Source organism: Pteronotus mesoamericanus, unplaced genomic scaffold, assembly GCF_021234165.1.
Source record: "Pteronotus mesoamericanus isolate MK-2021 breed Mesoamerican mustached bat unplaced genomic scaffold, CSHL_Meso_final contig_33, whole genome shotgun sequence".
NCBI lineage: Eukaryota > Metazoa > Chordata > Mammalia > Chiroptera > Mormoopidae > Pteronotus > Pteronotus mesoamericanus.
The window spans coordinates 3,532,099-3,556,381 of record NW_026555135.1 but is presented as its reverse complement, the minus strand read 5'-3'; the positions used below and the strand labels follow the sequence as shown (position 1 = coordinate 3,556,381).

Below are 24,283 nucleotides of genomic sequence, written 5' to 3'. Positions count from 1 at the left end.
GACCTTCCTCCCTCCACTCCCGCCCCTCTGTTTCTTCGAAAGCAAAGTGTGACTCTTTAGAGGCTCAGCTTGCTCTTTAGGAATGCTTCCCAAAGAAGTTTTCACATATCTGCATTATTAGCTCACACTGCAGTGTACTGGCACCCTTGCTAGAAGGTGAGCTACCAACTTTAGGAACCAAGTCCTATTCATCCTTGTTTCCCAGTGTCCAGCCCAGCATGTGACAGAGAAAGTGATCAGCCCTACTTGGAGGCACAGAAACATCAAGAGAGTGAAGAGAAACAGTCATAGCAGTCATAGGACTCAGATGAAAGAAAAGAAAGATTTTTACAGCAGATGAACAGCGCCAAGCAGAGGAAAAGAGTGAAGAAATAAGCCAGACAGTGGGAGACGGGAGTTCAAACACTTCTTCCAAAAGCTGTCTTCAGTCCAGTCTTTGCTCTACTGCTGTGGACTGCTTTGGCGTATAGCAAGGGAACTGACAATCCTAGAGAGGACTGGGGGAAGAAAGGAGGTTAAAATAAGGAAATAGAGACTGACACCAGTCCATGGCGTAACAAGTTCTTCACACTTAGTTGCAAAGCCTATGTATTTTTCCTTCGATCTTATATCATTTTGTGGATTCTCTATTTTTTAAAGGGCATAAAAATGCACTGGTTATTCACAAAAGACCTTGAAACAGCAAACAAACTTTGTGAACTGATTCACTAATAATCAAAGAGCTATAAATAAAAACTTGGAGATATTATGTTTCTTGTCTCATATACAAAAGGTTAATAATACATAATATTGGTAAGAGGAGAGAGAAACAGATACGTCAGACTTTAAAATGTATATATTTTTTTGACTCGAGAATTAGGTATTTATCCTAAGGAAATAACTGAAAACATGTACAAATATCTAAGTAGAAGAATATCTATCATTACCATGTTTTTCATTAATAGGGAAATCTTGGAAACGATCTAAATGTCCATCAACAAGGAAACTATTAATTACGGTATACCCATGCAACCGAATGCAGTGAGACAACAGAACTTTATACAACTATAATCATCAACGTGAAACTATCTTCACAAGATATAAAAAAAGTAGCATAGTATGGAAGTATTTATGTAAAATTTTATCTATTTAACTTATGTATGTATATTTACATAGATGTTTAGAAAGATGTTAACCAAAATATTATAATGGTTATGTCTGGGTAGTAGAGACCCAAGTGGTTTTAATTTTTTCCTTAATGCATTTCTATACTTTAAAACAAATTTATTCTGCAATTAGATCATTTATATGATAAAAAGTTGTCCCTATTTTGGGAAAAAACACCCAAAAGAACAAATATTACCTTACCTTGAAACTAGAGGCTCACTGATAGCAAAGTAGGTGTCTGAATACTTTTCTTTCCTATACATGGTACTCTCACAGATGCAGTGCAACAAGGCAACTTTCTCCCCTTCTTTACTTATTCTTAACCTGTATTTAACTTGTAATCTACTTCCACACATCTTCACCTCATTTTGTATTTGTGGAATATGGGATTTCTTTATAATTAATGATTATACTGCACTTTGGTTTTATCTATTTAGCAAATGTTTATTTAGCACTTACTGTGTTCCAGGCACTAAGTGCTTTACAAATATTATTTAATCCTAATAATAATCCTCATAAAGATAGGAATTACACGTAAAATTACAAGTATTACTAATATCCTCATTTTACAGATGAGGACACTAAGGTATAGAAAGATTAAATGACTTATCCAAAAATCATATAGCTAAAGTGATAGAACTGGCACTTGAACACTTGTAGTCTATATCCATAGTTCTTATTCTTAAACATGCAGTTATGCTGAATTTATTTTAGCTCATTTTATTCTAGGATTTTGGCTTTTACTTGATAAGTTTACATTAATTAGGACACTAATTTTATTTTCCCTGGAAACCCAAGTCTGCACAATTTTAAGTGCTTTTCTCTAATAAGTACCAAAATTTACATAAAACAACTTTCTGAAGTTCATGTCCTTAAGTACTTAAACCTAAGCTATGCTGGTCACTTTGGTGCCAAATAAAATCAAACCAAACTCATTTTTCATATACGTTATTACTCACAATTCATTTCATGAGACTTAAACCATAAAAATACAGTTAGAATTTGTAGTCTATTTTCTCTAACCTAAGCACTGTGCATTACGTTTCAGCTGAGGGGCATTCTTTAAATAATCTTACCCCCACAAAAGAAGTCATGTATGGTGTTGCTTTGGAAAAGACCAACATCATTACAAACAAGCAGTTTATTTCATAAATTGAAGAAAATTATATGCTATCTTAAAATATTAAAATGTGCAAAGTAAAAGGCTAAAGTGAATCTTTTAGAACAACTAGGATAAATGAAGAGATAGAAGTGATCCAAGATGCTAAAACCAGGTAAGGTATCAAATTTATACTCAGCTCTTAAGATAGCCACACATAAAAGGCAAAACTGTGATTTAACATGTTTCTGTTTGATAAAAGGACACAAGCAAGCATGGTCCCCTCAAGTTAGAGTCAGAAGATTAGGATCTGAATTTCTTTGCTCACTCATCAGAGATTCAGTTTATCTCAATGTAAAATGGAAGTAAGAACAGAAAGACTTTCAGGGTTTTGCAAAGGATTAAAGAGATGACATGTGAAAGATGGCTGTACCCTAAAGTAAGTTATATAAATGTAATGTACAATTATTTTATTTTTCATTTGGAAAGAAATTTTTTTGGCATTGGATTTTTAGTTTCAGTTTAAAGCGGGGGAAAATGTCCAAATGAGGTAAAAATAAGTTGTTTTATCTTGTCAATTTATTACTCGCAGATTTGAAGAGTAGAATGATCACAGATAATACACTGTGATAATACACAGGTAATCCATCAAATAATAGACATTTTTAATGCTGACATGGTTCTTAAAAAAATTAGTAACAAATACTTAACCAGTTACTTGCAACTACCAAAAGGTAGCATGTTATCACAGAACTTTTGAAAACAACTATATTATTTTTCTACCTTCGTTAAAGTCTTCATTTATATAGATAGAAGTCAATATTTAAACAGAAATAAGTTAATTACCCATCAACCTTAAGGAGGAAAGAACAACCCCCTGGTGAACTCATTCACCAATATTTCTTTCAATAAATATTTATTGAATACCTGAAACATGCCCAGGGTGTTCACATAGACCACATATAGGTCCAAGTATAAAAACTGGTAGCTATGTGGTGCTGGGACCAATGATGGTCAACCGAAAACATCTTTCCTACCCCAACTATTAAGGTCATCTCTGTTCCAGCCAGGCCGGTATTGATCTTTCTAAAGCGGTCTTTCCTCTGCACCTTAACTCCCCCTCCTCTCGCTAGCCAGACACTTCCATCCTTGAATTTACAATGCAGGTGTCAGATCTTTCAACTGAAGTATTCCTTCTCCATATCAGTCTAACAGAAATGACAGTAACAACCAATCAAGAGCAAAAAATGGCAGCTACCACTTACTGAGTACCCTGTAGACAAACCCTGAGCTACAAACTTGACATTCATTGTTTCTGGTACCCACAACAATCTTGTGAAGATTATGTAATCTTTATAGAGATAAGGGAATGGAGGTGCAGGGAAATTTTATTACATCCCCAAGTTCATCCAGTCAGTGGGACACATATCCAGATCTGTGGGACTCTAAACTACTATAGAGCCCCGACTGGTGTGGCTCAGTGGACTGAGCGCCGCCCTGGGAACAAAAGGGTGGCTCGTTCATTTCCCTGCCCCGGCACATGCCTGGGTTGTGGGCTAGGGAGTACGAGAAGCAACCAACCCATGTTTCTCTCACACATTGATGTTTCTCACCCTTTCTTTCTCCTTCACTTCCCCTCTCTCTAAAAATAAAAAATAAATAAAATCTTTTAAAAAACATTATAAACTACCATAGGGGCTCTCCCTGCTGTGAACCAGAACTGCATTTGAATAGCACTTCTCCTTTGACAGTGACCACTGCATGATTTGTACTGTTGGCGATCTACCTGCAGACTGTGTGTACTTTCTATCACCCTCCCTCAAGTACAGGCACGCTGAGGGTGAACTCAGCCTTTCACAGTCCTTGCATAGCTCAGACACTCATATATATTTGAGATATGTATCATACACTTGCACAAAAATGTTATTTTTTTACTCTTAAAGAGAACAAAAACACACGAAGGATTAATAAGTTAACTATCATCATTTTCAAAGTGAGGACTTGACTTGTCCATAGCAGCATGAAGTTTAAGTTTGAATTGATTTAGTGGAAATACTGTAGGATCCACAAAAAAGCCTAAGAGACAGAATTTCTGCTGCTATAAACCGCTTTAATATTTACTTACCTCACTGCTTCTCTTATCGGAATGCCACTTGAGAAAGCAGAAACACATTAATATATGTGCATGTAAAACACATATTTGTGCTAATATGGTAACTAAACCTTATTTTTAAGAAAAACCTGGAAGAACAAACGTCCAAGACTAGGAGAATAGTTGAATAAATTATAACATATGCATACAAATAAAATATATATTAAAAACAGTGATTACGACTTTTTTAATGGGCTGGGAAATGCCTGTTTTCAAGAAAAAGATATAGAAAACTACATCTGTTATCTCAACTATGTAAGAAAAAGACAAAAAATTTGGTCAGAAGGTGCGTGTGAATGGTGGGATTGTGGACTATTTAAAAAATTCTGTTCTTCTACCTTTCTTTTAAAAATTTCTACAATTGGCATATATTATTGTATTTAAAAATATATTTTAAATAAAAATGATACAGGGTAGCACTAAGCATAAGGATAGGGTTCAGAAATAAATCCTCGTATTTATAGTTAATTTTCAACAAGAGAACTAAGACAATTCAATGGGTAAAGAGTAGTCTGTTCAACCATTTTTTTTTTCTTCTGGGACAACTGGATATTTTCATGCAAAAGAATGAAGTTGGACCCCTTCCTTATACCATACAAAAAAAATAAAAGATTTGAAATGGATTACAGACCTAAACATACAAGCTAAAACACCAAAGAAAACCTAAAAGTGCTTGGGCTAAACTTTCTTAGATATGACACCAAAAGCACAAACAAGAAAAGGAAAAGTAGATTAAACTGGACTTTATCAAAACTAAAAATGTTTGTGCTTCAATGAACACTACCAAGAAAGTGAATAAAAGACAACCTGTGGAATAGCAGAAAATATTTGGAAATCATATATCTGAGAAGGTACCTATGTCTAGGGTATGTAAAGATCTCTTACATCTCAACAATAAAGACAAATGACCCAATTTAAAAATGGGCAAAGGGTGTGAATTGACATTTCTCCAAAGAATATATACAAATGCCCAATAAGCACATAAAAAGAAGCTCAATGTTATTAGCGATTAAGGAAATTCAAATCAAAATCACAATGAGATATATCTTTACATTCAGTGGGATGGCTATAATAAAAAAACAGGAAATTACGAGTGCTGGCAAGGATGTAGAGAAATTGACACTTTTATACATTGCTGGTGGAAATGTAAAATGATGCAACTGTTTTAGAAAACAGCCTGGCAATTTCTCAAAATATCAAACACAGTTATCACATAGCTCAGCAATTCCATTATGAAGTATATACCTAAGAGTAATGAAAACATATGTCCCCACAAAAATGTACATAAATGTTCATAGCAGTATTACTCATAATAGCCAAAAGTGTAAACAACCCAGATATCTATCAACTGATGAATGAATAAATAAAACGTGGTATATCCATACATAATTTCAAATTGACGAAAAGATTTGGCAACAAAAAGACATGTCTGATACGTGCTAGAACATGGATGTACGTTGAACCTTGGTAAGTGAAAGAAGCCAGTCACAAAGAACAAATGTTTCACGGTTCCATTGATATGAAATGTTTTGAATAGGAAAATCTGTAGAAACAGAAAGTAGAATAGTAACTACCTAGGGATGGAGGCCTTGGGGAAAATGGGGAGTGATTGCTAAGTTAATGGGTACAGGATTTCTTTCTGGGGTATTATATTCTGAAATTGACTGTGTTGATAGTTGCACACCTCAATGAACATACATTTTAAATGGGTGAATTATATGGTATGTGAGTTATACTTCAGTAAAGTTGTGTTTTTTAAAAAATATATATATATAGGACTTAAAAATAGTTTCTGCTATATTACTGGCAAATTTTGTACGCAGTTGGGGGGCAGCATTTTGACTATTAAAACATCCTTGGAATTTTTATTCTTGATTCCAAGAAGAATAAAGAAAATAAAAATGCATTTTCTCCCCATGTGTCATATACACTGGACTGCGTGCTGAAGAAACAGACATGAATTTAAGCTGCTAAGCGTACGCTGGCATTGATCCCTTCTAAACAGTTGTGCACTGTAAGCCCCATGAGTAGTAAAGTTTTAGAGAAAGACCATGTCGTTGGCAGAAGAGAGGTTTCCAACTGTTTTTGGAAGAAGCTACTTTTACTTTCTATGAAGTCTTAAAATAACTTAATGGGAAAGAGGTAACACAGTAAAGGGAAGAGAGGTCATGAAGTCCCCGATTCTAATCCTAGTTCTTCTGCCTAACTCATGGTCTCAGGGCCTGTCTGTAAAAGGCAGATGACTGGCTGTGCCCTAACCCCTCACAGGATTTAGTAAGACCCGAATAGGAAGGAAGGGAGGGAAGGAGGGAGGAAAGGAAGAAAAGGAAAGGGAGAAAAAGAAAAGAAAAGAAACAATGTCAGTGGGATACGCTGGATTTGACCTCAGAAGATTTGATCTTGAATTCTGTTGGCCATTAAGAGCTTTGTCATCCTCGGGGAAGTAAGCATAGAGCAAGTCAAATTTTTATCTCTAAAGATAGACCTGGTCAACATACTTTACAGGGCATGAAATGAGACACTGAAGTAAAAATATACCAAAAGCCATTATGTTCAATACAAATGTAAATCATCATTAGCATTTGTAAACTATATCTTCAAAGCATTGCTCTTAAGTCCCTGAGCTTTCAAGAAAGGAGAGGACTGGCTTAAGAAAAGCCAAAAGCAATAGGAAAGGATCCACTGATAGTCTTATGATTTGTACTGCACAGTTTTACCAGAACTCAAATTGGCAGGTCTCCTAGACAATGTGTCCACATTTGGGGAACTCGCACATGTGTCTTGGTTTATCAAACTTGCGCAATTGAAGTGTTTCATAGGAAATCGAGATGGCCACATTTTCTAGGACACGGCTTCTCAAACTTTTTTTGCCTCAAGATCCCTTTCCACTCTTAAAATTATTGAGGACCCAAAAGAGCTTTCCTTTATGTGGGCCATATACATCATACATTAGAAGATAAATTGAGAAAACTTTTAAATATTTATTAATTCATTTTTAATACAATAGAATTCTATTATTAATGTAAATTTTTTTTAATGAAAAACAAGCATATTTTCAAAAAAAGAAACTTAGAGAGATGAAGGACTATTTGTTTATATTTTTGCAAGTCTCTTTTGCAATTCTGCCTTAACAGAAGACAGCTGTATTCTCATGTATTCTTTTGCATTCATTTTGTTCCTGTATGGTGTTTCATAAAAAAATCCTACCTCCTACAAATACATAGTTAGAAAAGAAGAGTATTTAATAGCCTTTGCAGATAATTGTGGCTATTTTTCTCTGGTACCCCTAAACACATAAAGTAGTAGTATCTTAAAGGTTAGTAACAAGGTAAATCTGAAAACAGAACATACCTTTTACACCTGTTATATTAAAACCCATTGGTTTTTGGCACTTTGAAGAGATCTTTACCTGTACATGATTTCACTGCATCATATATTGGTCACTTGGAAAATGCTGGCTCATAGAGTTTAAAAGATTTTACATGTTGACCCATTCATTATAAAATATTTAAAAATCACAGTTGTTAAATGCCACTACCAACTTCATCAAACATCTTTAAGGAATGGGAAGCTGTCAATCTCATGGAGGCAAACACGAGTTTTCAGAAACACCAATTTTCATTCAAAATCTTAAATTTTATCATCAGTTGACTACCTTCACCCATTTTGTTCACCCTTTAACCCCCTGCCTCTGGCAACCACCAAACATGTTCTCTGTGAGTTCAGCTATTGTTTTAAGATTCCACAAATGAGTGAGATCGTAAGGTATTTGTCTTTCTTTGTCTGACTTATTTCACTTAGCATAATGTCTTCAAGGTCCATCCATGTTGTTGCAAATGACAAGATTTCATTCATTCTTACGGCTGTAGAAACATATTGTACATACACTGGAAATAATCACATTTTCTTTATTCATTCATCCCTTAGTGGATACTTAGGTTGTCCCCATGTCTTGACTATTGTAAATAATGACATTATAAACATGGATGGGGCTTCATATATCTTTTCAAGTTAGTGTTTTCATTTTCTTTAGTTAAATACCCAGAAGTAGAACTGCTGGATCCTATGGTGTTTCTCTTTTTATTTTTTTGAGGAATTTCTATACTGTTTTCCATTGTGGCTGTACCAATTTACACTCCCACCAACAATGCACAAGGGTTCCTTTTTTCCATATCTTTATCAACACTTATTATTTCTTGTCTTTTTTATAATAACTATTCTAAAAGGTGTAAGGTGATAGCTCATTGTTGTTTTGATTTGCATTTCCCTGAAGATTAGTGATGTTTAGCAAACATAATATATTTTAGATCTGTTCACTTGTCTCCATCTCTATCCTTATCATTCATTAGAGAAGCTAGAGTGATCTTAGAAAAAAATAAATTGAATCACACCACTTTCTTACTGAAATTATTCATTGGCTTCCCTTCATTCTTAGAATAAAATTCAAACTCTTTACTATAATCTCTAAGGCTTTACATACACTTTCTAGCTACCTCTTCCCTTAATTTCTATGCTCCTACCACATTAGCCTGTTGCTCACAAAGAAGTTCTTTCCTATCTTAGGGCCTCTGCACTAACTGTTCCCATGCCCTTAAGAAACTTACCATTTCCTAGCTCTTCGCATGGCTGCTTTATTGTCATCTTTACCTCTTAGCCCAGTATCACTTCTTCAATAAGGTTTGATAACTTTATCTAAAGTAGGTCTCTCTCTTGTTATTTACTATTATATCACCTAACTAATTTCTATCACAGCACTTATCACTACCTAAAATTATTCTGTTTATTGTCTATCTTTTTCCATTAGATTATAAGCTTAACGACACAGGGACCTTCTTTTTTTAAACAGCTTTACTGAAATATAATCACATGCCATACAATCCACTCATTTCAAGTGTATAAGTCAATGTGTGTTTTTTTTTGTTTGTTTATTAAACTATTTTTTAATTGTGGTCAAATATATGACATAAAATTTGTCATTTTAACCATTTTTAAGTATATAATTCAGTGACATTAATTCACAGTGTTATACAACTATCATCACTACTTCCAAAATTTTTTAATCATCCCAAATAGAAGCTGTAACCATTAATTAATAATTCTACCATTCCCCCTTTCCCCAGCCCTTTGTAACCTCTAATCTCCTTCCTATCTCTATGAATTTGCCTGTTTTAGATAATTTATATAAGTAGAATTATATGGTATTTGTTCTTTAGTGTCTTATTTATGAGGAAGGGATCTGGGTGTCTTACTCACTGCTCTATCAGTTGAGACCTAACTCAGTATATATGGGGTGGGGCAAAGTAGGTTTATATTTGTTCATATGGAGAAATAATACAATAATTAATACATAATACAAGAATAAACTGTTTTTCCTGTACTCACGACTGTAAACCTACTTTTGCCCCATCCTGTGTATAGCCCACAGTAGGTGCTCAACAAATATTTGTTGAATCAACTAACTCATCAATTTTAAGCAAGTTACAACTTTTCTGGATCTCAGTTTTATAGCTGTGCGATGGTGCTGTATCACAATTCATTCATTTATTACACATATTTTGAGAATTTTTAGTGCTTCAGGCATTGTGCTTACTCATGAAAATATAATGTGCAAAATGGTTATTGTGTGTGCTCTTAAGAAACATTCCGTTCCTCTTCTACTTGGGAATGCCACCTTCTTTAATTCTGTGCACATTTAGGATGGAAAAATAAAAAACAATGGCATATATAGACGTAAGCCTGTCAGATCATATGATACTACACTGGAGTGAAGATGTCAAAAGCCACGCTGTCTTCGAATTCACTTAATATTAGCTGCTCTTTTCCCTTTGTGGGGTGATGATGAGGGTAATGAATAGATCCATGTACATTACAAACTATAAATGCAAGGTAGAGGTATAGTACTTTTTGATTTACTACAGTTTATGCTTTGGAAACCAAAAGCAAAATACTGCACTATACACAAACTCTAATATACTTAAAAACTTACTGACAATTATGGCAGGACCTGGTTTTTAAAATCAATGTTAATGACACTGTGCCTGAATTTTCCCAGGCTCATTTCTATCGTGTTGAACGCTGACCCACAAAGAATGCCATTTCCAGACAAAGGGGCTGACACTTGAAATACATGAGTAAATGGTGCTAAAAACAAGGCATTTTGCTGTATTCACGTTCACAGCCGAGCCGGCGCACACACACACCGTTAGACAGCAATGACAGGAAGAGGGCAAGCAGACCTTACTAATCCTCGCAGCTCTTCAAACAACACTTGAGCGTTTCTACTTGAAGGCCTGTCTTTCTAAGCTTGTGCTTTCAAAACTTGGGCTGGACTGATCCCAAATACTGAAGTAACAAATATTACTAAATTCTGTCATTTCCTCTACCAAAAAAGTGATTTTACTACTACTTCTGGTTGTGATGAAAGGTCCTATTGACTATTCATTCAAATCCTTAACCGAGTTATGGGTGCAGTATTAAATGACTTCACTACTTTTTTTCTGGCACTTTAACACACGCCAGTGCTTTCATCCACCTCCACTAATGTGGCTTATAGATTACTGAGGTGGGGCCATTCTAACAGTGTGATTTGTTCACATCTCTAGAGATGGGGTATAAATGAGACTAACTGAGAAGACAAACTCTCATTTAACAACACGTACTGGTATATTTGTATAGAAAAATAAACCTTCAAAAGTTAGAAATATCTTATGGATACATTACCTGGTTAGGAACCATGACAATTAACGGTTCTTTGATTTGTTATAAGTTGAAACCTAATAAAGTGATGGTAGAAAGGCCAAAGACAAAATGAAACACACCCAAGAAACAGTAAGAGGTGCAAAAGAGTTGAAGCAAAGAAAGGTTAAAGGTCACAAATTTGCTACAAGTTTCTTTCTAAATGCTAGGAAAGGGGCTTCCTGAATGAACTCTGAAACCTAAGGAAGTCTGTTTATAAGAAGTTTATTATTCTCTCCTTTTAAAACTGCCACAACAGTTACAAAAAAAATTTAAAAAAATCAGAGAGCATGATACTTGCTCTCTCTGGATTTAGAGTGGTTAACCTATGGATCTTAATCACAAACACAAATGTAATCTCTCATTTTCAAAGAGTATGAAGTTACACATGATACAAAATTACTAGAAGTAATCCATTTTTTAAACAGATGAATAAAATTAGTTCAATCTACTTGTGGCCTTGGTTCAGTTAAGAATAAAGTCAGAGGCTACTTGGGAAATGCTCCAAAGTGAGGACCAAACAGGTACTAAAGCTAAGAGTCTGGCGTGGAGGGCTGACTTCACCAAATTTTCCACTGCACATAGTCAGCCTTCATCTTTGTCCTGTTTTCAAAGCAAGCCGGGCTATTCTTTGCACCTCTGTATACCACCTCTGGCATTCCTATTGGCCCTAAGAAGAAACAAGTGTGTGTGTATGTCTCTCTCTCTCTGTCTCTCTGCCTCTCTCTCTCTCTCTGAAGCTGGGATTTATGAGGAAATCCAGGCATCTCAGCCTTAACCTTAATCAGGAGTAGGTTTCGCCTGGAATCTTCCAACAGACTTCTGACCTAGGGTGTAGGTGCTTAGAGCCAAAAAGAAAAAAGAAAACAGGGCAAGAAGAGAGGAGCCTCTGGACTCAGATAACTCAGCTCTAGTAATGAGGCCAACATTACTGACATTCTAACTCCCAGACTCTGGAGCCCAGCATTCATGTCCTCTTTTGGACACTGGCTGACTTCACATGGAGATGCTCTCTAGTTCACTCAGACCTCTTCCTTAATGTGCTCTTAGTCCAGTCAGCTCTCGACCAGTTCTAAGCACGGCCTTTTCCCTGGTATGACAATTGTGATCAGGAGTGTGAGTCTGGTAGCCTTGAAATTAAAGTTCTGTTTCTTAGACTGAGATACTTTCCTGCCACAAATGGAGGGAAAGCATGAGCTTTCATGTGCGGGAAGAACGGCACACGGAAAGATGAGTCATGGGCCAGAGACGGTGAGGCGAGCGAGCCTGCCTGCCTGGAGTGAAGAGCCCGAGCTGGCGGGTGGTAGCAATAAAAGCAGGACAACTGAGAGGCAATGAGTGAGAGGTTCTACAGCCAGGGGCCAACCGAGGACTGCAAACTAGAAACTGGATCCAATGGCAGGAAAGGATAAGAATCTTATTAAGAACCAAAGTGAAAAAATAAAACCTTCGACTGAGGTTGGATGAGGTGAAGAAAGGCAAAGATGGCACCACATCAAGGAGTAATTCTGTTATCTACCAGGAATGAATGAGGGAATTGTTTAGTGACTCTTTAGATTCATCTAGATAATAGGCAGTTTGGGCTCATATAAACAAAAGGGTCACGAACCTTATTGCTTCTATAAAATGGAAAGCTCTGAGGATACAGGTGGTAATGTCTTTTAAGTAACAGCCAAGCCCTGGATACTCATCCATGTACTTTTCCAATTGGAAGGATTTCCAAATAAAAAACAAAGCAGTGATGCTGATCTTCCTTTACAACTAGAAAATGTATGAAATGTCTACCTCCTGAAATAGAGTCAAGTATACTAAAGAAATGCTGCATGGCTCTCTCAAGAAAATGCAAATCCAAGCCAGCATCTGTCAGCCTTTCCATGGCATGTGGAAAGACATTATTTAAATGATTTATTAACTGGTGTGATATGGAGATAACCACAAAATTCCAATACGGGTTGGAAGTGCCATGTGCTGGTCTTTTCTTTTTTTGGTCCTGGATAATATGATGAGAAGACCATTAAGGACATGACAAAGTCACTAACCTTGTACTCCATAAACAACTCCCCGTGCAAAATGAGCCCCTCTAGAATCGGCTGAAGAAAACAAAGCTGTGTGAGAAGGGAGCCAGTGCTGGTCAAGCTGCAGAGGCAAAAGGTCATAAAGCCCACAATCAAGTACATTCTACTAGCAAGTACCAACCCTGTAAGGGGCTTCTGAGTTCAACAGGAGGGTTCTGATTTGTACCCATTGCTTCTCTGTAGCATTTGTAATTGCAAAGAATAAGACTGTGGTCAAAAAAGAACTTTGTATTAACACTGTAACTGGTTAAATAAAACAGTCAACTGTAGTTGTACGTGGGAAGTAGGAGAGTAGTGAAAGAGGAATTACTTACCTGTGCTATATTTTTGTTCAGAAGATAGACACCGTAATCAAACTGCAACTTCTCCCCTCCTTTTGGGTATAAAGGAAACCTAAAAAAAAGGTGAAGTAGGATCAGACGTTTTCCAAAATTTGGGTGAAACCTCAAAATTGTTGACAGGGGTGGAAGTTTCTTGGATACAGTATAAACATCGGCAGACTTGGGCGAAGTCAGTTATGGTCATTGAAACCTATTATCTTAGTATCTTCATTACATTAGTTAAATTATAACAATGGCTACTTTGTTTCAAAGAAAAAAAAACTGAATAGGTCATGCAACAAGGGATTATTTTATTACATAGTGACCTGAGGGGGGTGCCGGGGTGGGTGGGAGAGGGACTGAGCAAAAAAAAGGGGGGGTGGGGAGAGAGAGGGAAAGCACTCACGGACACAAACAGCGGTGCGTGAGTGCAGGTGGGGGCGAGGAGGAGGGTGGGTGGAGGCGGAAATGGGTGTGGGGGATAAGTGGTGATGGGGAAAAAATAAAATTAAATAGAAAATTAAATTAACAAGTGACCCGCTAACTCCAAGAAGTTAAAGCTACTATGTTTCATATTTACATATCATAACCACACCACCCTAAGATTAAGATCCTAGAAAATTTTTCCTCAAATACCTGGGACCTAGCATCTCAACTTCCACTTAATGGGAAAGGAGGAGTAAGACAAAAACAAAACAAAACAGACGAGAGCAATATATACAATTTCTGTTTCATTTTAGGTAGCCAGTCAAATCAACAGCACTAATATGAGTAAAAATTCATTAAAAATTCATTCATATTCACAGTGGTGGCTATTTGGATACTTTGTCTCCAAGGCAATGTACTCATGCCACAGAGTTCTCGTAAGACTTTCCATGTTAACCTGACTCACAGAAGCAACAAAGGCAACAGATCTGTGGATCTTTAGAAAGATAATGAGTTATTTTAGGGAATAAGTTTCCCTCTCTATTTCCCTTTCCCTACTCCTGGAAAATGAAGAAGAAAGATTACAGTATACCTACTTAGTCATATTTTCCCCTGATTCGTAAGATCAAGCATATATTTTATCCTCTCAAACAAATTTCTCTACAAACAGATAGGGTCAAGAAGAAAACTCCACCTTCCTTAGTTTTGCAATATACAATTATTCTCAAGAATAAAATTATCTTACTGAACTAAATGGTAGGTGATAATCACTGGATATTCTTAATTTCATTTGCCTGAGGAAAAGATACATCCAATGTGACCTGGAGGATACTGCTTTTTTAGGGGAAATAGAAGAGAATTTTAGAGCTTTATATTAAGTTCTCAAGAGTTGCCGATCACCTAGTGTCCAAAAGGTAAACCTATTGTGCTGTAAATTTACAGGCACTGGGGAATGAGCAAGGTCGTGAACTGTCTTTATATTCCACTAAAGGAACAGCAAATGCTTCATACACCCATCAAAAAGATAGAGCTTTGTACCTACTAAGAGCAGTAAAAAATAAATTACGATATGTGGTTTGGTCCTAAACTGAGATGCATAAAAATAACAGCAAAGCAAACTCAGGATTAACAAAGTGCAACATGAGGCTTTCACGGGGTGTCTGAGAGTCAGTCAGATTTGTGTTGGGCAGCTGGCAAAGAAACTGCCTATATAAAGGGTGTAACAACAAGGGGGCACTTTGGAAGAAATCTACTAGAGCCCTAAAGCTCTGTACATCATAGTTGTTATTCTATAAACCATTACATGAAGACTATCTGGAAAGCTTTCCAAATCCAAAACTATCTTCCCTTTCAATTTATAAATACAGATACTGTATAAAAAATGTTGGAAGATGACATTTGTGCGCACTGAAAACCAAGCCTCTATATTTCTGAAACAGTGATTTCACAACATTGACCTTTTTTTTTTTTTTAAACTTTATTGGGGCTTCTTTATAGGAAGAACCACAAGGTATGTAGGTAACATTAGAACAAATCTACAGAGTGGGTAGAGCTGAAGGTTCAAATAGGGCAACTGTTAAGTCAGATCAAATGTTAGGACAGAATTCACATCTTAAATTGCTTTGAAATTCTTAAGTGGTCACTTCCAGTTGAGCAGTATAATATCTTATAACTATTAACATATTCATCTTGCTTTGCAAAAGTGCATGGATTTGTAGGTTTATTAAGCAATCCTAAAAAAAGAAATCTGTTTAAAAGGGTAAAACCTGTTACCATCAAGGCATAAAACAGAAATCAAAAGCATCTTAATTTAATATAGAGAATCACATTAGCAAACTATAGATGGTTTAGATAAGAATGGGATCATTCAAGTACAACCAGAAAAATGTCCTTAGCAGCACAAAAAGGACTCACTAAAGGGGAGTATTATATTAAATAACCGGAGGAAGAACTACACATTTTCTATTATCACACTCTTACAGAAAAGGCAATTAAAATGAGCGGTATTAATTCTTTTCAAATTAAATTGTATTTCCAAATTGATTAAAAAATTCACAGACTCTACACGGTAAAATAATCAATAAATTAGTAATAGATAGATTATGTGTGAGGATAATTTGGAGCTCTTTAATACAGAGTAATATGAGTATAAAATAAAGAATTATGTCATAACTACCAAAAACCTACTATGATCCCCATCTGCATTAAAAGGAACAGGACAGATAATCAGGGAATGCAATACTGCTCCCTACTTTGCACTGGGTCCAACTATACTGAGAGATATATGTTCAGTTTTGTTCATTTTTTTTTAACAAGTATACAGATAAATAATTGGAACTTTTCTTATAGGTTTTGTAATAATCTCATTTGACTATAAAAAGCATGCAGTGCAGATGCAGTGGTCCAGTGTTTTTGTTATTTAAAAGAAAATACCTGGCCTGGGTCACCTACTTAGTGGAAGACATGACCTCAGTATTAGGTGTTCAATGATAAATTCAGTACTATTTCTATTGCCTCTGAGTCACCAGGAGACACAATGTTGAGAGAAACGATTGAAGGAATCAGAGGAGTTCAGCCTGGAGTATGAAAGTCTCAGGGGCAGCAAGTAAAGGGCTTTCAGAGGGGGAAAAAAAAAAGGTTGGCTTTGTTCTCATGGCTTCAAGCAGGGAGAACCAGAGTTAAAGTTATAGGAAAATTGATTACACTACATAATTAAGATCCGAAAGATCTCGGGTAGAGAAAGTCAATCAGAGAATGGTCAACAAATAAGGACATGTATTCAGGAGTTTTAATGGGGTGAATGGTGGCCCCCCAAAGGTATGTCCATACCCTCCTAATCCTTGGAACCTGTGGATGTGACCTGGATGTGAATGGAGGCCATAGGAAGCTCAAAGCAGAGACTAGAGTTACACAGCCACAAGCCAAGGGAGGCCTGAGCCACCGGAAGCTGGAAAGGACAAGGCAAGTGTCTCCCCTCGTGCCTTTGGAGGAAGTGTGGCCCTGCTGACACCTTGACTTCAGACTCCTGGCCTTCTGAACCATGAGAAAATAGACTGCTGCTGTGCTGCTTGACGTCACCAAGTCCATAGTACTTTGTTACAGTGGCCCTAGCAACTAACACGGGGTAACCAAGCATGGTGACCGAGTAGACTAGATGACGCATAATATCTCCTCTGTCTTCAAGATTCTGTAATTCTAGATATGAAAATTAGATAGACAGGACCAAGAAAACAGTAAGAGACTATAATGATAGGCATCTGCTAAGGCTGCAGAATTGGCCTACTGAAGTAAATGGTGTGCAAAAAAACAAAACAAAAAAGATTCATGGTCTCCAAGTAGAACGTTTTTTAAATTAAATTTTGATGTGTATGTGTATTTATGTATATATATTCCAATTATTTTATGTGTGTGTACATGAAAAATACTTCTCAGTTTGGGGAAAAAGTTGTAAAAGAAACTGACCTTGGATCGACCTTACCTTAAAAAGATACAATTATTGTAAGTGCTACCTGCTCTTCCCCAATCGAGCTATTTTACAAAGGGCTACAACTTGGTAGCAGTGTCTTGCTTTCCCCTTTGAAGCCCTACATCCAGGTCTGGTGCTTTGAGGGCTCAACTGGGGATTAGGATATCGCTATAATTAATTTTAAATTTTTATTATGCATATTAATATCACTTCTACCCACAGTAGTAGAAAAATGTGACAACACATAGTCAGTATGTTCTGAGGCCGTGACTACTTTAAACTTAACATACTTTTCCTGTCCAGATTAGTTTTCTACTACAACTCAGGCTGAGCATGAGATTCCATTTTTACCCATTTCTTTGCCTTTTACACATGTAGTGATTCACTAAGTCAAAACATTATTTTTCCTGTGAAACAGTCTTATCTTTCTGTTCCCACTGCCACTCTGGAAAATTCTTTGTTGTTCTGTTCACTGTAGGATGTTCAGCAGCATTCCTGTCCTCTACTTACTAAACAACAGTATTATTATTTAAGACTTTTTAAAAACCGTGTCACTTCTCAGGGCGGCTTCCTCCTCAGTCATTGTCTTCAATTTTAACTTCTCTGCCTAGCTTTCCAGGCCTCACTGACCCAATCTGTCTGCCTCATTTATGCGCAATCTTACTATGCGTACAAGGTTTCCTCAACAGTCTCGTGAACACACCAAGTTCATCTCTCTCTGCCTTTGCTCACTTCCTGGAAATGCCCATCTCTCTTTCCTTCCAACCGGCAGAATAAAAGGTACTATGTTTCACTTTGTCATGTTGAAAGAAAAAAAACCCTCACATTTTTCTACTAAGTTGCACATTACTAAAGCTTTATCTACAACTCATTGCAAGCTGATAATGCACAAGGCAGGCCATAGGCGTACAAGGTGGAAAACGGCCGGGGCAGAGTGAGGGAAAAGGGAAAGGAGGTGAAGTCAGAGAGGTAATGGGTCCAGATCATGCAGGGTCTTGTAGATCATAGCAAGGGCTTTGGGTTTTACTCTGAAGGAAGAGGGAAAGCTCTGGAGGATTCTGCAAAGAGAGACATCGACACTTTGGCTATTCTGTGAGAATAAACTGCAGGGAAGCAAGAAAGAAAAGATGGAGAGGCCACTACAAAAATCCAGGCAAAAGAAAAGGGCAGTTTAAACAAGGAAGGCAGCTGTGGAGTGGTGAGAAGTGGTTGAACGCTCCTATTTTGAAGCTGGAACCAACATGAGTTGTTAACAGGCCTCATACGAAGTGTGAGAGGTGGAGGAGTCAAGGATAACTTCAAGGCTTTCTGGCCTAAGCAACTGATAGAATGGAGTTGTCATCTTAACTTTGATAAAAGTACAGGTGACATTAGAATAGACAGCTAGGGGCTGGGGTGAGGAACACAGCATGACAGCTCAGTGCTACAAGGTTAGGCTGGAGCGGTCAGCAGGCCCCGGACAGCACGAGGTCCTGGACCCCGCAGGGCAGCTATCTAGAATATGTCCTTACGGACAAGGAGAGAATGAAGATTTTTTAAGCATAGGAGTGCCAGGATTGGGGTTAACCAGTAGTAAATAAGAGGGAACAAGACGTGGTTAGGAGGTTGTTTCAATGGTCCGGGCCAGAAACGCAATGTTTTGATCAGTATTCCAGCAATGACAGGAACGTGTGTAAAGGGCACATGGACAAAGCCAAAGTGGGGAAGGACCGACAGTGAGAGGAGGGGGCGGGTGGGGCGGGGGCAGTGGTGGCGGGAAAATGGAGGCAAATGTGTTTGAACCATTAAATAAATAAATAGAATAAAGCAACACATATTACATGCTAAAAAAAAAAAAGTATTCCAGCAATGAAGAGGAACATATATGAATAGATCTGAGCTATAATTTATGAATAGAAGTGAAAGGATTTTAAGATATATTAGCAGTGACAGTGAGAGAGAGGAATCAAAGATGACCCTTTGGTTTCTCAACTGAGTGACTAGGCAGATGGGAGTATCTATGAACGGGGACAGGGAGCGCTGGAGAGCAGCAGGTATGTATATGATACATGTATATGTTTATTATATAAAATGTTATTGTATGTAAAGTTAGTAGAGGAATTTGGGATGGAAGTATCAACTAAGGAACTAGAAAAATTTAGATGGAAGCTAGAGCCATAGGTACGAAGGAGGGGGCTGAAAGAAATCGTAGAGAAGAGGGCTTTGAGAGTATCAACAGGGATGGGAAAATGAAAAGGATCCACAAAAGGACTGGTTAGGAAAATGTGGGGAAAACCAAGTGTCTCACCAGAAAAGCTCAGAGAGAGTGTTCATTTAGGAAGGAAGATATCATCAGTAGTCAAATGTTGCTGACAGGTCAAGCAAAACAGACATGAAAACATGTCTACTGGCTATAATTATATGAGTTCATTGGTAGGTAGCTTTGGTAATATGGTAAACACAAGTTTAAATGAAGTAGTGGGAGATGAAGGAAGGCTGGTGTGAGTTCAGGAGAGACTGGAAGTGAGGAAATGGAGATGACGAGAAGTCTGGCACAGAGAGGAGGGAGCTCAGTAACCGGAGGGCCACGGTGAAGCACAGCAGCAAGAACACCCTGAGAAGGTGGGAGGGGACAGGCTCGCCCTCCTATGGGGAGAGCGCAGGGGAAGGATTTGCCTCAGGTGGCAGGTGGGACAACTCCCACTATAACAGGGAGGATGAAAGAAAGTGATCACTGCAGATACAGTTTATTTATTCAACAACATTTCCCATATGTGCCAGGTATAATACAAGGTGGTAGAGATATAAAGGTGGGCAAACACAGATAATGGAACTTAAAGTCCAGTGGAGTGGACAGACATCGCTCACAGAATCACAATAACAACTATAGAATTTATAAATTAAGTACTCGGAAAGAAAAGAACACTATTCCAGAAAAGAGGTAGACAAAAGACTGAGAATCAGGATAGACTTCTGAGAGAGAGTGACACTTGCGCTGAGATCTCAGAGGTGGGTAGGGGCTACGGGGAGGAATGCTCTAATTAAGGAAGCCGCACAGGAAAGGCCCGTGGCAGGAGGAAGTATGGGGTGTTGAGGAATTGAAAGAAGAAAAGTAGAGTTGGACTGAGGAGACTTGTGATAAGAGATGAAGCTGACAGAGAGGCAGGTCATGCAGAGCCTTCTGGACCATGTCAGATCATAGTCCGTTTTTTTTCCCCTAGGAAAGAAAAAATGGAAGGACTTGAAACAAAGGTATAACTTGCTTTAGTTCTGCATTTGATACCTTCCTTCTTAAACTAATCCTTTCTCTCTCAACTTTCCTGGCAATGATAGATTTGCATTTGGAAAAAATTATGCTGATTACAATGGAGAATGATTTAGAGAAGGTGAGACCAGCTCGTTGCAGCGATCTCTAGTGGCTTGGACTAAGGTGATGGTATAATGAGCAGGGAAAGGAAGACTAATTTGGAAGACTTTTAGGAGATAAAATCGTAACATTTGGTTATAGGCTGGAAGTGAAAGATGATGGAGGGGGAGGTATCATGAGTAAGTCAATGTTTTGTTTGGCCCAGTGAGGTAGAGGGTTGATTAAATGGTAGAACAGTTTGAACGAAGAAATCTATTAGAGCTGCTGACCACTACAGAGAGCCCAGAAGCGGTTATTAATCATGAATGTATAATGATACTACTGTGTGACATTTGCTTGGGTGCAGCAGGTATAAAGAAAATGGGCAGCAGGGCTCTAAGGGTAACAGAAAGTCACGGTGGGCAAGACAAAGGTGTCACAAAAATAATGAGCTATAAAATCTGAACTGGATAAAGGGGCCAGGGTCTGAAGGTCACCAAGAGGAGCAATAAACAAATGACTGGACAAACAAGCTGAACGAGGAGAGGCAGAGTAAAATTCCTGAATCAGGTCTTGAATGTGGACGGAAATGATGACATGATCAGAGTGTAACCATGGGAGTAAATAAAAATGATGGAGTGTAAGAGGTCACTGGTGACAAAGGTCAAGAAAATGAGGGGCCAGGGTGTCGGATGAATCACCCACTGTGTGTTAATGTCATCCATAATAACAAGAATTGACGTAGAGAGACAAACTATTTGTCTTTCCTGTATGCTCTGTTTCTTCTGTTTCTCTGTTGCCAAAGTACATGATGAGTAAGGGGGTTATCACTGAGACCGGGAGATGAAAGAGTGGTATAGTTGAAGGGCATATGTCTCAAGTGAATAGGGTTCTTGTATGTTTGTTTTACCAACAGAGAAGAGAAGAATGTAGAAAAAACAAAGAGCAAGAAAACCACAAACTCAACTTTTGAATCTGAACACCTAATATATAAGAAAATAAATAGCTGCCAATGGTAAGGCTTCGGGAAAATGGGGTCCTAATGCAAAATTCAGGTTCAGACAGGGCAAGAGGCAGGCTGAACTCTCTGAGAAGAGCCTGAACATAGAGGAGAGTTACTGATCATGCAGATGCACTTTCAGGGGACTCAGCTGAACGACTGGACCGCCAGGTCAGGGTCAAGGAAGTAAAGCGCGTTTTGAAGATGATGAAGATAATTATAAAAGGTTTTGAGGTGCTTTGCTGGAAGGTTCAAATATTCCCATGTGATATCTGATTTCCCTATGAAGTTAGAAATGAGGTGATTCATCCTTTCATTCTGGGGATGGAAAAAAGTAGAGAAGATTTGAGACAGGCATGTGGAAGGAGAACCAGCTACCTAGGACTTATCAGTCCAACTGAAACAGAAGACCATAAATTTACAGTCTACTGTTTGATTTTTTTCCAGTAAGTAAGTGGGTTAGAGGTAAGAGCGATGGGATAAGGGTGTTTAGAACACTGACTAGACAGTGCCTGTAAGTGTGAAGCTACTGGGGTTGGCGCGCAATGACAGTGGCCCAGCCCGGGGCAGGACGGCGGCGGTCTATAATGCCTACAATGGGGTACATTATCTGTAGAGAATTAAAAAAAAATCTTTTGTTAAAGATTGATCTTTTTTTAAAAAAATAAAGATTTTATTTCTTTATTTTTAGAGAGAGGGAAGAGAGGGAGCGAAACATCCATCGGTTGGTTGCTTCCTGCATGGCCCATGCGTAAAGGACCCACGGACAAAGCCAAAGTGGGGAAGGACTGAGGGTGGGAAGTGGGGGTGGGGGGCAGGGGGAAGTGGTGGCGGGAAAATGGAGACAAATGTATTTGAACACTAAAAAAAAAAATTTAAAAAAAAGAAAAAAAATTGTTCCATGCAGATGAGCACACAAATTGTGTTCAATAAAAGCAAATAAATAAAATTAAAATATATATATATATATATATAAATTTTCTTTCAATAAAAGAAAATTTCATGCTTTCCTTTTTTTGGTGATTATTCTTTGTTTCATTTCATGATCATTACTGAAAATAATTTTATCAATTTAGAGAAAGAGGTGTTAAAAATGATCCACTCCAAGTGCCAAAAATACTACGTACAAGTCACTGAAAAATGACTTTAAACAGACATTGGGAAACACATAGGATATCACTTGCTCTAGACCCAGAGGTATGGGAGGTAACACAAGAAGCAGACTTTCCTTCAGAAGGCTCCAGGGTAAGTAACCCTGTCGGGCGAGCTAGCAGTTTTACCTACATCTAGTTATATACTACTGCTGTTTATCATAGTTGCATACATAGTTATATACTAAAGAGGTTGAAGATGTATATATTATAATCATTGAGAGGGGTTTCAGAGAGCAAAGAGGAATGATCTAGCAGGGAAGAAAGAATAGAGGTAACAGACCAGAGGAGAAGCAGCAAACAAAAATATAACAATGTGGAAATAATTCACAGAGGGTGACAGAAGTTTTTGTAGGAGAATAAGAAGAGTGAAAACAGAGAGAATATATAATAAGAGATTATATATGCCAGCCAAAAGAGATGAAATTCTATATGATAAATAATAAGATGCCATCACAAGTTTTTAAAGGAGAAATCATGTAATGAAAAGATTTACATCAGATTATTCACGTTGCCAATATTAAATATAGTTCTTTAGAGAGAACTTTACTAAAAAGAGAATGGAATTTCAAGGAAATAAAATTCCAAATAATTTCAGTAAGGAAGTTAAAAATAATTCCCTTTTTTTTTTAAATTGGTAGGTTGCCGGGTTGTGGAAATTGTTAGCTTCAGTATCAATTTCCTTTCAGTAACCTTCCAGTTTTTCCATATTGTTTTGGTAACTGCTGAAAAATAGTCTACAGGCAAATTTCAGTGAACTGAGTAAAATCAAAGGATGGAAACCATGTCTTTTTTAATAGTCAATTTTGTAAAATAAAAATTCTGCCAAGTAAATCAAAATCATGTTGCATATATTAACAGCCATCCTGTATTTGCCCAGGTTTAACAGCACCTGTTTCCCACAAAAACTTGTAAATATTAACTCCCCCTCCCCAAATCCTTACAATTAAGCATGAAAAGTACATAAACCTACCATATTTGTAAGTGCCAGAAGATGTTTCCTTCTGGAACATGAATTAGGAAGAAAAACCATCCACCATTCTGAATTTCTAAAGACAATTTGATAACGTGCGCATATAATGTAGGTTTGCTTAAATATATCAGTGCACCTAATATTTTCTGTAAATCACTTCCTTATCAGTGCTGGGAACATAATAGGCGCTCAGTCCTTAATAAAAAATTATTTGTTTAATTACAATACCAATTTCTAGTGGGAGAGGAAGAGAAAAGGAAAATGGGGATTTACATGTAAAAAGTTAAGGCTCTGAGGTCAGAGAGGCACAGGCTCAGACCTCAGCTTTGCTATTTGTAATATAAACTACTGTGTCCCTATTTCCGCATCTCTAAAATGGGTTTAATAATACCAGTCTTTCAGGATTGCTGTGAAA

At 37.4% G+C, this 24,283-nt stretch overlaps 1 protein-coding gene across 4 annotated transcripts in view; it reads right to left on the bottom strand.

The window, feature by feature from the left end:
- Positions 1-24,283, bottom strand: part of UVRAG (UV radiation resistance associated) — a 264,247-nt gene that overhangs the window by 58,387 nt on the left and 181,577 nt on the right. For all 4 annotated transcript variants that reach the window (XM_054576288.1, XM_054576290.1, XM_054576289.1 and 1 more), the window contains one exon: positions 13,522-13,600. In XM_054576288.1, coding sequence (XP_054432263.1) covers positions 13,522-13,600 — 79 coding nt within the window. The remainder of the gene's footprint in view (positions 1-13,521; positions 13,601-24,283) is intronic.